General features: G+C 40.9%; 1 protein-coding gene across 32 annotated transcripts in view; it reads left to right on the forward strand.

Annotated features, from left to right (window-relative positions):
- NRCAM (neuronal cell adhesion molecule) overlaps window positions 1–16073 on the forward strand; it is a 317718-nt gene that overhangs the window by 249200 nt on the left and 52445 nt on the right. For all 32 annotated transcript variants that reach the window (XR_008793047.1, XM_056118664.1, XM_056118672.1 and 29 more), the window contains 2 exons: window positions 2011–2195; window positions 4682–4813. Coding sequence is in view for 31 of the 32 variants with exons in the window: in XM_056118664.1 (XP_055974639.1) it covers window positions 2011–2195; window positions 4682–4813 (317 nt within the window). In the remaining variant the exon portion in view is untranslated. The remainder of the gene's footprint in view (window positions 1–2010; window positions 2196–4681; window positions 4814–16073) is intronic.

The raw sequence follows: 16073 nt of genomic DNA on the forward strand, positions 1-16073 counted from the left end.
CCTCTTTTAGAATCAAATGAATCACATATATCCTTTCGGTTCTCTTCATTGTTCAATTCGAACAACCAAAAACAATGCAGTTAATTATTTTGCATTTCTAATGAGGACCTGAGCCTTTCTTGTATTATTATTTTTTTTATCTTCCTAAGAAACAACTTTAGTCTTCATTCAAAGCTTAGTCAATGTTCGCTTTGAATGGGTTTTATTGTACCCTCACGAAATCCTTCTAAATACACTAGATCAGAATCAGACATAGCTCAGGGATTAGGGGTGCATGCCTTGAATGTGCAGTAATCAGAATTCAATTCCCAGCACCTCATGGATCCCTGAGCACTGCCAGGTGGAGGCCTGGAGCCCCATGCTCCCCACCTCCCACCCCAATAGGAACTACAGTTATGACCAGTTGGCCTGTTACCACCAGGAGTGTCCCTGGATCTCCTGAGCACTGCTTTGAAGGAGTCCACAAAAAAAAAAGAAAAAAATTATCAGGGGCCAAAGATATAATAGTACAGCAGGTAAGGAGGTTGCCCTTCAGATGACTCACCCAGTTTTGATTCTCAGCATCGCATTTGGTCCCCGTGAACATGCAAGGAGTAATTCCTGAATGCTGGGCCAGGAGTAACCCCTGAGCACCACTGGGTGTGTCCCCCAAACAAAACATTATTAAATCAAGTTAACGTATTAATCCCCTTGAAGGTAGACCAAGAAACTGAGATACACAGAGATCAGGCAATCTAAGATCAGGATGCATATGCAAGTTAGAGCTGAAATTTATTTATCTATTAATTTATTTATTCTTCATTTCTTCATTCCTTTCACTGTGCAGACACAGCACCTAGGGCTTCACGCATGCAAGGCATGTTCTACTTCTGAGCTGCTTTTCCAATTCTGGGCCCAGGGCTAATACTTTGAAACCTATTTTTCATTCCAACCCTATGTTCTGGCTTTTCATCTGTCTCTTTGTTTCATGTTTTAATAAGAAACACGAATAGGTGAGAAATGAGTAAACAATCCAAGACTTATATCTGTTCTTATAAGTTGATATGATACGTTTAAATATCACTACTAATAAAATTAAGGAAAGAACCCTATCCCTCTGATCACTTCAGTCATCATCAGATGGCATGTCACAAAATAGGGAAGGTTTTCCATTTGAAACAGGAATGTGCACAAAAGTTTATGAGCACGGATCTTTTTATCTTCTGTTTTTCTGTATATTATTAACTAGCTGATAAAAGTTGCAATAAATACATGTCATAAATTGATCATTATTTTCTTGGTAATTCTTTTGATGTATATAATGCCTTCATCTAAACTTTTCTAAGAGTTCCTTTATTGATCAAAACATTGAAGAAAATAATTTGGTCCCTTCAGTAAAGTAATTCATGTTAGCACTGGATCTCGGAAGTCAATAAGAATGGTCAATAATAGTACAGTTCTGATGATGAGAAAGTGATCCTTTCCCACTTAAATGTTAAGATATAATCATTATTATTTGGTTTGGGTTTGGGAGCCATTCCAAGCAGTGCTTCAGAGCTTACTCCAGGCTTTTTGCTCAGGGATCACTCCTGGCAGCGCTTGGGAAATTATATGGGGTAGGGGGGATTGAACCCATGTAGGCCGAGTGCAAGGCTAATGATGGACCCACTGTACTGTCCCTCTGGCTTCAAGATCTAACCATTATTTATAAAAATGTGAGACTTATTAAAATATCTATGTTTGCAAGCTCAGGTCTACATAACTGAACTTACCTGAGGGAGAGGCCTGGTTAGTTGAGGCCCTTGGGACATTGATGGAGGAAAATAGAAACTCTAGTGGATATGGTAGTTGGAAAATGCATACATAAAAATATTATTAACATATTACCTCAACAAAAATGGAGGAAAATCTGGTTTATGTGCTCTTTATACAAAGAATTTGTTCTAAACTTGCACAATGTCATCTCAAAAAGTAGCCATAGGCGAATCATTTTATATTTTATAATATTATTATTATTGATCTGTCTGTCAGACCTACCCCAGTTATTTACTGGATAAAAGAAGATGGAACACTACCCATCAACCGAACATTTTATCGGAACTTTAAGAAAACTCTGCAGATCACTCATGTTTCTGAAGCCGACGCTGGAAATTACCAGTGTATAGCCAAGAATGCATTAGGAGCCATCCATCATACTATTTCTGTCACCGTTAAAGGTATGCCATTGTTTAAAATGTGCTGTGGTGTTTTTGCCTTCGTGAGTGGCCCTGAAAGTCAGTCAAGTATGTCTTTGGTAATATTCTCCAGTAATAATAAATGTAAGATCTTCTCATTGCTATTTATAGTGATCTAAATTAGGTTAAAAATTAGCTCCACAAATCTTCCTGACAGAATTACAATTAATAATAATGTAGAAAAAATGAAGGAAAAAGAAAATTAACCATCAGAATCTCACAGTAATAACTGCTGGAGGCAAGAGCCACTTGCTGAAATTAGTCCGTGAAACTTTAAAGAAAAGTAAGATATTTGCATCGCTTCAAAGTATTTCTTCCCTCCTCCAGAAAATTAATTACTGGGGAAGTTCTAGTTTTAAGTCCTCAAATTCATTACTACTTATCTCTCAATGAGATAGAACTTAATTCCCTCCCCGTGGGCTAAGGCTTCACTGTGAGACTCTAATGATTAGAATATGGAAAGTAGGAAAAAATAACTTTCCAGTGAAATAAATATGGCAGACACAACTTTACCTGTGATTAAGTTTAGCATATGAAGAGTGGCATGTCAGTACTATGTAATTTATGATAAGAGACAATCAGAAGAACCCATCACCCCAAATTTCAGTCTAATTATGAGAAAATATGAGACAAATGTAAGGTATTCAAGATATTCTTGAGAAAACTCAGCAAAAGTCTCAAGTTCGTTAGGCACAAGAATGGAGCATGTCCACGGCTTGGAAGCTGGCAGCACATGCTGGGGGAAAAGGCAGCTCAGATAGAGAAGGGAACACCAAGTAAAGGATGTTTGGAGGATTCGCTCGGGATGCGAGATGCTGTGCTGAAAGTAGACTATAGACCAAACATGATGGCCACTCAATACCTCTATTGCAAAACGCAACACCCTAAAGGAAAGAGTGAGCAAAGGAAATTCCCTGCCACAGAGGAGGGGCGGGGGGGGGGGGGGAATGGGGTGGAGGGGCGGGAGGGTTTTGGTGGTGGAGAATGGGCACTGGTGGAGGGATGGGTACTTGATCATTGTGAAACTGAAACCCAAGCACAAAAGTTTGTAAGTCTACAACTGTACCTCATGGTGTATCACTAATGAAAAAAAGAATGGAGCATGCGCTTTGTATGCAGGAGCCTCACACTGAATCTGCAGCACCACAGGCCCCCAACCCCTCAAACATTGCGAAAGTAATCCCTAAACAGTGAGCAACACAAAGTATGGGCCCAAAACAAAACAAAACAAAAACACAAAAATCAAAAAAATAAAAACTATCAGATTGGAAGAAATTTAGTATGGATTAAGTATGGAGACTCAACAAATAAAAGCGATGTGGAATCCAGGACAGAAATAAGATATTAGTGTGTGGCGGGCAGGGGAGAGGGGGACAAGAAGTGGGGAAATTATAATTAAATATGTCATGAATGTTGATCTGTTGTTTTGGCAACTATAGTGTTAATGTTGTGGAAAGCTGGATCAAAAGCGGATGGTAACACTCTATACTAACTTTGCAACTTTTTGAAATACAAAATTTGTTCAGGTTGCAATAGACTGTATCAAATGAATGATGACAAATCTTTGGCCTTTAATTATGAAACTGAAATTGCTCAGCATCATGGGAAGGGGTCTAGGTAAAGGCTGACTGAAGTGGCACAGATCTCAGTGAAAGGATTTGGGCATTTTGGTCATGGCGAAAATGCAATAATTTTATCAAAAACATGAAAGTTATTATTATTGCAACTATGTTACCTAACTACAATTAAAATAATAAAATTATAGTAAATTAAAAATGGAATAAAAATTGATCAAATTGCTCCCTAACTTTATAATATGTAACTTTATAATTATATGCAGCCTATGGAATTGAAAATTTTAATTCATTATCTTTTATTTGCTTATTTTGGGTTTGGGGACCACATCCAGTAATGCTTAGGGCTTAATTCTGGGTCTGGGTCAGGAATCACCTCTGGCAGTGCTCAGGGGACCATAAAGGGTGCCGAGAATTGAACCTAGGTGAGCAGCATGCAAGGCAAGCTCCTGACCCACTTATCTCTCTGGCCCCTATTCTTTATTAATTTGTAATTTTAAATTATATTTTAGGTATAATGATTTATAATACTATTAATAATAGAATTTTCCATGCATACCGTGTACCAATGCCACAGAATGTCCCCTCTACCAGTACCCCCTAACCCTTACTGTACCTGTAAATTACAACCCCAGGTAAATCCATCACCACTTTAATGCCAGTTTTAATGTAAAAGAACACAATGATTTTTGTATTCCAGATCCAAGAAATTATATATACATATGTATACATATTATATACATGTATATGTGAATAAGTCCCATTAACATTCCTTTGAAATGTGTTATAGAAAGCATTACTTATAAATTCTAAAACAAGAAACTGACAAACGTTTTTCATAATACTTTTAATTTTTGCATAATCTGATTCATATTTTTCTTTTCCCTCATAAAGCGGCTCCTTACTGGATCATGGCACCTCAGAATCTTGTGCTTTCCCCAGGAGAAAATGGGGCCCTAATCTGCAGAGCTAATGGCAACCCCAAACCGAGAATCACCTGGTTATCAAATGGAGTCCCAATAGAAAGTAAGTTTTTGGTTGGTTTCAGTTGTAGGATATTTTTAGAGCATAGCTATGTAGGGCCCTAGAGGAAAATTCCCTAAGTTCTACCAGGGCTGGTAGAGCAGACGGATTAGTATCATAATCACTATCACGATCATCCTGTTGTTCCTCGATTGCCTCGAGCAGGCACCAGTAACGTCTCCTTCGTCCTAGCCCTGAGATTCTAAAAAGTGCCACATTCAAGGCTCTTTCAGGGTTAGGAGAATGAGACCCATCATTGTTACTGGTATTTGGCATATTGGGTACGCCATGGGGAGTTTGCCAGACTCTGCCGTGTGGGCAGGTTACATTCGGTAGCCTGCCAGGATGTTCAAAGTAAGAATGAGATAATAAGATGCTTCCTGGAGCTGGTTTTTATAGTCTCTGGGTCTCTGGGTCTTGGCCGTTGATGGGATTACATGTCACGGGGGCGGGGGGGGGCAGTTGGTGGGTGTGACCCTTGCCTACTGGAAGATGGAGGATCTGGGTGGAGGATGCTCAGTCATGATCCTAGCAGACTCGGAGATCTCAGCCCTGGGACCCGCATGCCTTTGTTCCTCTGCCGGTACCTTCATGCGTGTGGAGAGTGGTCTCAGCATGGTTGTGGCTGGTTCTGTAGGTCTTTGGCTGCCAGAGCTCTGCTTGGGGCGGGGAGAGAAATTCAACCTGCCCCGCTCCAAGGGGCCCTGGCGAGGACAGCCAGGCACGGGGGCAGGAGACTCTGTGCTGTTCTCTTCCAGGAGCTGGGTTTTATAGACGCATTAGTATCAAATAGATTAATTGGAGAAAACAAATTACACATGTATGGGAAAAGTCCATGACTCTTAATACCACAGTAAATGAGAGAAAGGATTTTTATTCTTCGAGGGAGTGAAGAAAGGTCTCCCAACCATCTCTGGAGGCTTGGGGCTCCTCCCAGGGAATCTTGGCCTGGTTCGTGGTTCAGTGTGAGGACCGAAAGATATGGTGCTCTGGTGTGAGGATCATCCAGGCCACCCCAGTGGTGGGCAGGAACCTCCAGTCCTCCACTGAGATAATTGAGGAACCATTTGATGCTGAAGAGGAAGCTGGGATCCGTTGCAAGCATGGCAGACTCCTTCGCCTGTATTATTTCTCCAGCCTGGAATTTGATTGTTGCAGTAATGAATGGGGTAGAGACTTGGGCCATCAAGGAGACAGAGGGCTCACATATTGAGAGGGTGACTCAGGACAAAGTCACGTCTCTAAAGATTGGCCCACCATAGGACAGAAAATTCTAAAGATAACCTTGTGAGTGGATGAGGTCCATAATTCTTTACAGTCATAGTAACAACTTTTATAAAAGTCTGTGGTACCATGCATGATAAGCCTTGGTGCCACATGCCAAGGTAACATGTTTGGGAAAATCCTGATCTGAACATCTTGGACAATAAGCCTGTATGAACTGTCCTTGGGGCTGATCATTCAGCTTCACCTCCACAGGGAACAGGTGGTAATAAAATCATTTGGGTTAAAGGAAGGAAACCTGACAGTTCACACAGAGCCACCAGATTACTTTTATATTTCTTTGTTACCTTTATATATTTAATAATGACTGAATAAATTATGTTACCATAATATATACAATTAATATACAGACGTGACATGTATATTAATTGGAAGTTGGCAGGATTTCCTGGTTTTTTTTTTTTTGCATGACTTACAGGAAAAATAGTGTCAGTCTAAACATCACTGAAAAGTTTAGACTGTCTCCTTCATTCAGAATGTCAGGTGGTTTGTGGAAACATCATAGGAGTTAGAGAAGTTGTGTAGCGGAATGGAAATAAAGCCAGTGGATTCGACAGGAATAAGAAATGTCACTGTGTTCCTCTAAACAGTTTTAATTTCTATGTGTCATCCAAATGCTCCCAATTCTCCTTTCATCAAAGGCCATCATTTCACTTAATATCTGTAGTATACAACCTCTGGCCCGATTATATGCAGGATATTCAGGTTTTCTACCCTGATTACTACTGAGATTACTTCTAACTAATACTCTCGAAGTCCTGGCGGCTTTGTGCTCTTTGTTCAGTCACCTTGCTGAACTATTCTTGGCAGTTTCTATCAATCAGCTTTGCCCAGGCAACCACTAAACTACCATAAAATACCCCCACAAGGCCATAACCTCATCCATGAATCTTCTAAATCACAGTAAAGATCTCTTTACAAATATTGGTTAAAAGCTTGAGGTTAATAAGAGTAAATTACAACAAAGGAAAAACTTTAAAATGAGTATTATTTCTTCCAACTTCCTATTTATAAGCCATTGCTATCCACAGGGCCCACTCACTCTTCTCTTTCTCATCTCTACTTCCCACCAGATGCTGCCCATAGGAGAATCTTTTAACCTTTTCCTCTGGAGTTCAGAAATCCTATACCAGAATGAGAGAAAAACCATGTTTAAAGCCAGTCTCCAACTTACCCTCCCAGTCAATATTGCAATCTGCAATGATAATTTTTACACACAATATACATGGTAGAATAATGTCACTGTCACTATCCTCCCATTGTTCATCGATTTGCTCGAGCGGGCCCAGTAACATCTCCATTTTGAGACTTGTTGTTACTGTATTTGAATATATTCTCGGTAGCTTGCCGGGCTCTTCAAGAGAGGCAGAGGAATCAAACCCGGCTCAGACGGGCTGGCTGTGTGCAAGGCAAACGACCTACCACTGTGCTATCGCTCCAGTTCAACTATAATAAAAGATGAAATGATGCAGTTCACTGTTGCCTGGATGGAACTAGAGGGTATCATGCTGAGTGAAGTGAGTCAGAGGGAGACAGATACAGAATGATCCTCTACTATTTGGAGATATAAAGAAACATAGTAAGGAACAACAAATGGCCAATGGAAACAGACCCTGAGAGTCCATGGACAGAACTGAGTTTACCAGGGATGAGGGGGTTGGTGTGGGTGTGGGAGGGACCTTGAGACATTGGTGGCAAGATACTGACACTAACACTGCTGATTGGTGTCAAGTCAGTACATTTTCTATTATCAATTATTATTAAACCATTATTATGAAATATATAAGCAAATTATAAACATTTCTATTACATATAAATGTATATATTATGAAATATTATTAATAGCATTGTAAATCACGGTGAAAGAAGGAAGGGAGGGAGGGAAAGAAAAAGACAGACAACTTGCAAACTTAGGAGGACAAGCAACTTGATTCCTCAGTGCTCAAAGCTAGTATCAAATATTGGTTCTACGTCACGATTGTAAAAAGTCTATTATACCTCCTTTCCCAAACACAGTCCTCACTGTAAGACAGTCTGAAAACTGCCAGCTGACTTTAGTTTGCACACGCCCTTTTCCTCACTCTCAGGTCTCACCAGTATAACTGAACCCTGTTCCATCAGTCTGTGTTCGGAGTCTGTGTCACACAGCAGAGTCATTATCGGAGACTCTGAAACAGACAGCATGTGTTTACCAGGAAAGGAAATATGTGCCTGGGAGAAATCCGGTTCTAAAGAGGCCAACCACTAGGGTTTAGATATTTCCACTGGCAGTGTTAACCTTGATTGGGATTGAGAAAACCCGCCAAGCATGCAGTTGGCTGTGCTTTGGAAAGCTGTTGCCACGCTTAGAAGCATGAGAGTGAAAAATTGAGAGAAGACATGGAAGCAATCCCAGACCTGGAAAAGGAAGGCCTGGAGCTGAGCCCCTGAGTGCCTTGGGGGTGCATGCAGGAGGGCCGGCAGGGTGGAGGGCATGCACTGTGTGTGCTTTGGAACTGGTTTGCAGCTCAGAGGAGTTTTGTGGTTAAACGATGGAAGGGCAACCATGGTGTCCCAGAGATGGGCCTCAGTACAACTGAATTATGGCATGGGCCACTTTTCTAGCCCTGAGTTTCCCTAACTCATTTGGCCTATGTGCCCTTCTCAAAAAAATTCATTTACTCCTGCCTTCTAGAAATCTACCCTATTTAAGCAAACAGAAAACACCTCCCCACCCACCACCACCAGTGGTATCCAAGACTACTGCTGTCCCACACACATCCACACATTATTTTTGCAGTATTTCAGAGGCATAATTTCTTACTTAAAAACTCTGATTTATCCCCTTGAAAGCAGGACTGAGGAGCAAGAAAGGTACCTCCTGAAACTAGGCCTTCAAAGTACAGGGGATGGGGACATAGAGGACCAGTGACTCATGGGGAGTTTAGAGATTGAAGCTGGTCTTTCTCCTGATTTCCTGATCTTATCGTCCTTCTAAATCAGGTAGACGGGGGTCTCTGAGCATCCGCCGTAACTGCCATCATTTTAAGAGGTTGGAAAATGCACTCAGAGATAGATGCTTCCCTTTAGATGATGCATTTTGGGCTAAGAGGCCTCTAAGAAAGATCCAGTTTGGGAAAGGAACTGTGGGAAAAGTGTTCTCCAAAGACAAGTGATACGTTAGACTCTTCTATAATAAACCCAAACTATCTAATGAGGTTCAGAGCAAAAAGAATTAAAAAAAAACAGATTTCCAAGAAGCTTCTTTATCCCCAAAATATTGATTAAATTCCCATTGAAAGGCTGAACATAGGCTGAACAAAGATATGATCTAAATTTTCCAGCATGAACAGATCAAGGTTCTTGACCTCCAGGGTGCCTCTGAGCAGTCAGTCTGTGGCACAGGAGGAAAATGCCAAGTGTCAGGTCAGCCGGAACTGGAGAGAGAGTGTGTGAGGCACTGCACTGTATACAGCAAGGTTTGATCCCCAGCACCACATAAGTTCCTCCCAAAAACCACCAGGAAAGATCCCTGAGCACAGAGCCAGCAGTGAGAACAGCAAAGTCTGACTCGTAAACATAGAGAAAGGTTGGGGAGAGGGTCAGAGACAGAGACTGCCCCTTGGGGTTGAGCGCTGAATGTATACACCAAGGCTACACATTCTCTACCCAAACTGAAAGTGCCTAGATTGCTCTTTGAACTCACAACTGAAGGGAAATGGGCTTGAGATACCAGGTGGGGCTCCCAATTACTCCCTGCAAGGTATACAGGGCCACAGCTGCTCTCCCCAGCTGCCTTGGTAGCTGATTCATCCACAGCTTCTGCTAGTGGCTTCTTGGCTAGACACAAAGTCAGAAATAGATACCTTTAAAGCGAACCCTGCATGTCCCCACCTTGTGTTAACCTGATCAGACATGAGAAATAAATGAAGAAGAAAAATGTTTAAAGTTCAAGGAGACTTGTGCCTTTCCATTTTCTAACTTGTTTGAGCCTGGCAAGCTCCCTGTGGCATATTAGATATGCCAAAAACAGTAAAAATAACGGGTCTCATTCCCTTGACCCTGAAAGAGCCTCCAATATGGCACCGTTGGGAAGGATGAGTAAGGAGAGTCTGCTAAAATCTCAGGGCTGGGACAAATGGAGGCGTTACTGGCACCCACTCAAGCAAATTGATGAACAATGGGATGACAGTGATACAGTGATACCCTGCTTGATAGATGCTCCATAAATCTGAAAACCCCAAAATAGAATTGTCCTTGATATTTGGCAACTGTTCTTGAAACTGAGTTTTACTTGCTTCTCATATGCTGTTTGCTGAATTATACACACGTGTGTTCACACATACATGTACACAAATGTATACACACATACACACATGCACAAACACTTCCAGCAATGGCCAGGCCTAGGGAGGGAAGACAGAGAGGCAAGGGGAGAAATGAGAGCTAGAGCTTCTGTAATGTGCACTGGCACAGAATTGAATTGTTCCTTTCACGGATCCTAGAGGAAGCCCCAGAAGTTAGCTGAGAACATAGGCTGGTTTACTTGATGTGCTTGCCAGCTCAAGAGACTACAAACACTGTAGCACTGTCCTCCCGTTGTTCATCGATTTGCTCGAGCAGGCCCAGTAACGTCTGCATTGTGAGACTTGTTACTGTGTTTGGCATATGGAATATGTCATGGGTAGCTTTCCAGGCTTTGCTGTTCTGGCAAGATACTCTCGGTATCATGCCAGGCTCTCCAAGAGGGACGGAGAAATCGAACCCAGGTCAGCAGACCCAGCTGCATGCAAGGCAAATGCCCTACCCGCTGTGCTGTCGCTCCAACCCAAGACTACAAAAACCTTGGGTAAATCAGACCCTGAGGAGGAAAGACTGGAGGCAGCTCTATCTGCAGTCTTCTTGTGCAGGGAGCTGTCCAGCATTGCCACCAAGTGCCTCATAATTGTATTGGACACCCTGATAACACAGCCTTCCTATTCCTGATTGGTGGGGAGTCACCTAAGGACGTTAATGCTCCTCCCACCTCACCAGGTGCTGATAAGTGCACATAAATAATGTACAAAGAAAAGCTAAAAAGAGAGATGGAAGGACAAGGCTTGGGTTTTGTTAACAATATACAGTGTCACTGATTAGAGACTGCACATTTGCGGCCTGGAATACAGTGTAGAGCAAAAGTAATACCTGGGTTCCTGTCTCAAAAGCTCCGTTCTCTTAGGCCTGGCTGGGTTCCTTAAAACTTAACTTGAAGTAAAGACAATTAAATATGTAATTTTCTCAATATCCCCCAATATTTTTATATAATTAAAAATTAATAGCTACAGGAAGCTGGTGTTAAAAGAGAACTTTGATCTTATTGGAAGAACAGTAGTGTTAAGGGGCATGGAAGTAGAACTCAGGACCAGAAAGCAAAGTGCTAAGGCAAAGACCATGGATACAGTCTCTGTCCAAGGAGAGAACAGGAAATTCTGACTTTTATATATTGCTAACTGCCCCCCAGGTGAGTTGTGTTCGGTCTTTCCAAGTCTTCCAGGTAGTACATATATGACATCACCCCATTATTATATTAATAGAGTTGAAGATGGAAGAAAGTCATGAGAATAGACCAGACTACCTCCTGCCACAGTCCCATATTTTGTTCTCCATGAAAGGAGACACTGAAAGCCAGGAGAGTGGAATTATATTCTACAATATTCCAAAGATTCCAATCATCTTTTTTTCTTTTTTAGTGGGAAGCCCTTTATAGGGAATGGAATAAGTAGATAAAAAATAAAACTCAACTCTTCACTCAAGATTTTTCTACTTATAGTCCAGATATCCAGTTCAGGAAATGTTTACAAAGTAGACTATTTCTGAACACTGATCATCTATTCCAGGTTAAACATATCGTTAAATGCTCTGGTCTCTAGTGTCACCTCTTCTGAATGTATTTACTATCTATTTCACAAAGTTATTTAAAAAAATAAAATTGTACAATAGATAATAAACTAGTTTAAAAACGAATAGTATTTCATACCTGTGACTATTATAACAGTTGCTATCATTGCCATTTGATTGTTGGGAACATTTTTAGTTTTATCATACCATCCTAGAAGAATTAGGTTAAGAGAAAATATTATTGGAATGCTTTCTCCAAAGTTCTAGGGATGATTTTTGAGGTCTTAAGTTTTATGTGAAATTCCTTCATACATACTCTCAAAGTATTCTCTCCAGCGAGCGTTTGTTTACAGCAAATAAGACTGGTGATTCCCAGTACTAATTATTATTCGTTTGCCTGATTTGGGTTTGGATGCTGTAGTATCATCCCGCAACACACAGCCCCAGTATCTCTGCCTTGGTGATTTTGTTCCTTGTCCAGGTACCAGCTGAGCCTCCATCTGTCACCCGTGTTAGTTCCAGGGCTTGTTTGCTTATTTTAAGTAAGTGCTTGAGAAAAATACAGCCCAATACCCTCAAGGAAAGAATTGTGCTTATTCATTTTTATCTAAAAGGTTTGGTTCCTAAATACCTTGCCCAAAGCAAATATTTGAAGACTGCCCCAGTTAACAGATGCACCACAGATGCAGTCAAGTACTTTTCTGTTCAAAAATAACATTGGAAAAGTGTTATGAGCAAAACAAAGAGTGGGTGACATAGGAGTTTTTTTTTAAATGGTTTTTGTGATGAGTGAGACTTCCCCAGTAGGGGACAATGGTGATGTTGGCTTACTTTTTTGTGCAAGACTTCTATTTTCATAGTGATAGAAGCTTATTTTATTTTGGCCCCACAACAGAATATTGACCATCTTAGTCATTTTCAATATGCAGTTCAGCAATGTTTAGTCTATTAGCTTCATTGTGAAACAACCTCTAGCACATTCCTATTTTGAAAAACCTGAACAGTACAGATGCTGTGACTTTTACAAAAGCACTGCTAATAACAAGGTTTCATGCATACAGTGTTCCAATACCACATCCTGCACCAAAATGTATACTTTCCCACACCAATTGCTGGTGTGACTTCAAGAGCTCAATATCCACCTTCAAGAAATGGATGGGCTCTCCTGGCCCCATCTGTCACCCACCACAGATTTGACTTAGCTCTCTGTGGGACTCCTCATCATTTAAAAGTCTCAGGCATCATGCTTCTGGCCTTGTACTGCCTGGCACTTCACAGAGGTATGATCGGAATGGGCAGGTGGTGGGTACTGAGAATTCTTTGGGGAGTCCCAACACTGAAGGCTGAGTGCTCAGAGTAATAAACAGAGAGAGCCTCCAGAGATATTATTTGTAGCATGCCTTGCTGGGACAGTGAATAAACTGTGAATCATGAAGGTATCTAGGATACGACACTTGGGATCTGGGATGAGGGACATGATTGCCAGTTGTAGTTTGCTTCTTGCCCAGAGTGACATGTTTATTCTCCTCTCTATTTGATGACATTTGCCTTGTGAAAGGAAGTAGAACTTTCACTTTGCCATCTGCTTGGAAGAACATACCCCTGAAGGCAAATTTGAAATAATTAGTCATAAGATAATTATTTCATCTAAGCTATGATGCCATTTCAAAGCATCTTGCATGCCACTATCACTAGAATGTCGAAGATGATTTCATAAATTAATGCGGGTAGGGCGTTCGCCTTACAAGCGGCCAACATGGCCGACCCGAGTTCGATTCCTCCGCCCCTCTCGGAGAGCCCGGCAAGCTACCGAGAGTATTCGATATGCCAGACACAGTAACAACAAAGTCTCCAATGGAGACGTTACTGGGCCCGCTCAAGCAAATCGACGATCAACGGGAGGGCCTTTAATTTAAAAAAAAAAAGTAGATGTCATCAGAGTGTGATACAGCCATATGTAGAATTATATAATTGTAAATTGGGGGGGAGGGACTTTTAGAGAAGAACGCCTGGCAGTACTCAGAGACTACTCAATTTGTGGTTTAAGCACCTTTAAGTTGGGTAGGTTTTCCCTCCACCATTTCTGCCATATAAACTCACTACCCAGTTAAATATTCAAGATTTTCTGGAATGACATCTCCAAACTATACAATACTAACATCCCAGTAAGAGCACACAACACAGTATGGGAGTGTAACATAGAAGCCAAACTAAGCTTAATTAGCAAAATCACTAACACAGAAGGCTTAACTAGTAACAACAACTTATAACTAGTAACAACAGCTTAGTAAATCTTCACAAGCACGTAATGTCCCCAGGGTGAGATAGAATTTTCACAAATTTTCTTTTACTGAAGTATTTTTAATCCATTTGGTAGTAATAAGCAATAGAAAATAAATTATTGTAGGCTGCCATCAGTGCAGGCTTGAAGGCTATTTGGGAACAATGGTGGAAGGAAGATGACAGTGATGGTGGGATTGGTGTTGGATTATTGAATGCCTGTAACAAAGCATCATGACAAACTTAATGTGATGCTTCAATAAAGTGGAAAAAATTAATTGGCTGGGCTGAAGTGAAAGAACAGTAGGTAGAGTCTTGCGTGTGGCCAACCTGGGTTTGATTCCCGGAATCCCATATAGTCCCCCCAGCACCACCAGGAGTAATTCCTGAGTGAAAAACCAGGAGTAACCTCTGAGCATCACCAGGTGAGACCCCAAAAACAAATAAACAAAAATCTAATACTAAATCTGTAGTAACTTGTTCCAGCAACAATATAAAGCTAATGATGAATAACTAAGCATAATACTTAGAATATAAATAGTAAAAGAAGAATATGTAACTACAGCTTAATTTATTCTTATTAGAGTGAGTTAACAGACCAAAAATAAATCAACCCTCTGATATTGTAAAATAATAACAAAGCAGTGAAGAATGAAGTAATACATGTCTTAGATGCACCTTCATTTCCTAGCATTAGTAAAGAAAAGAAAAATAAACTTGAGAACAGTCAATCATAGAAAAAAAAGAAAGAAACTGCCCCAAGTAGTTATTTCAGGAGACATAGAATTCATTGGGTCTCAACATACCTTGTGCTCAATAATACCAGATAAAGAGACAGAAATGCAAAAGAAAGAAAGAAAGAAAGAAAGAAAGAAAGAAAGAAAGAAAGAAAGAAAATAGTGCTTAGAAAGAAAGCAAAGACTACTTAAAAGACTCGACTTGCCTGGGCACACCAGACAGGGGTGGGTGAGAGCCCTTCCCACCCTAAGGGACCCAGCTCTGGCAGCCGAAAATCTCCAGAACCCAACCACCTCCAGGCTCAAGGCCGCTCCCCACACATTCCGGCTGAGCCTCACATACAAATGAACGTATTCCTGGACTGCATGGCCACATTTGTGGCCGCTCAACACATCATACGACACTCCCTACTCATTCTCCACAAGTACCACACCATATTTGATGGGGTTCAAATAGTAGGCAACCAATTATAGAGGGAAATATATATATATATATATATATGCATATATACACATTTTCAGATATGTGTATACAAAAGCTCACATTACTCAACCTTTAACAACATGTTAGTGGTATCCTAAAGAATGTTTTAATGGCCCCTAACAAAATAGAACAATCATCACATTGTTTCCTACATGGATACTTTTTTGTAGCATTTTCAGCGGTTTTTCATAACAGACAATACTGCACTGCGCTGAAGCACTGTCCTCTCGTTGTTCATCGATTTTCTTGAGTGGGCACCAGTAACGTCTCCATTATGAGACTTGTTACTCTTTTTGGCATATTGAATACGCCACAGGGATCTTGCCAGGCTCTGCCGTGCAGATGGGATACTCTTGGTAGCTTGCAGGGCTCGCCAAGAAGGATAGAGGAATCAAACCTGGGTTAGCCACATGCAAGGCAAACGCCCTACCCACTGTGCTATTACTCCAGCCCAACAGACAATACAAAATATATTATTTTGGTTGTGTTTAAGGACAGGGATTGGGGCTTGGGAAAGAAACACCCAAAATTTGGTGGTGGAAAGATGTAATGGTGGTGGGATTGATGTTTTAACATTAAATGTAATCAAATATTGTGAAGTACCTTATAAAATAAAAAAAAA

This window comes from Sorex fumeus, unplaced genomic scaffold (assembly GCF_029834395.1).
Source record: "Sorex fumeus unplaced genomic scaffold, SorFum_2.1 ptg000037l, whole genome shotgun sequence".
Classification (NCBI taxonomy): Eukaryota; Metazoa; Chordata; class Mammalia; order Eulipotyphla; family Soricidae; genus Sorex; species Sorex fumeus.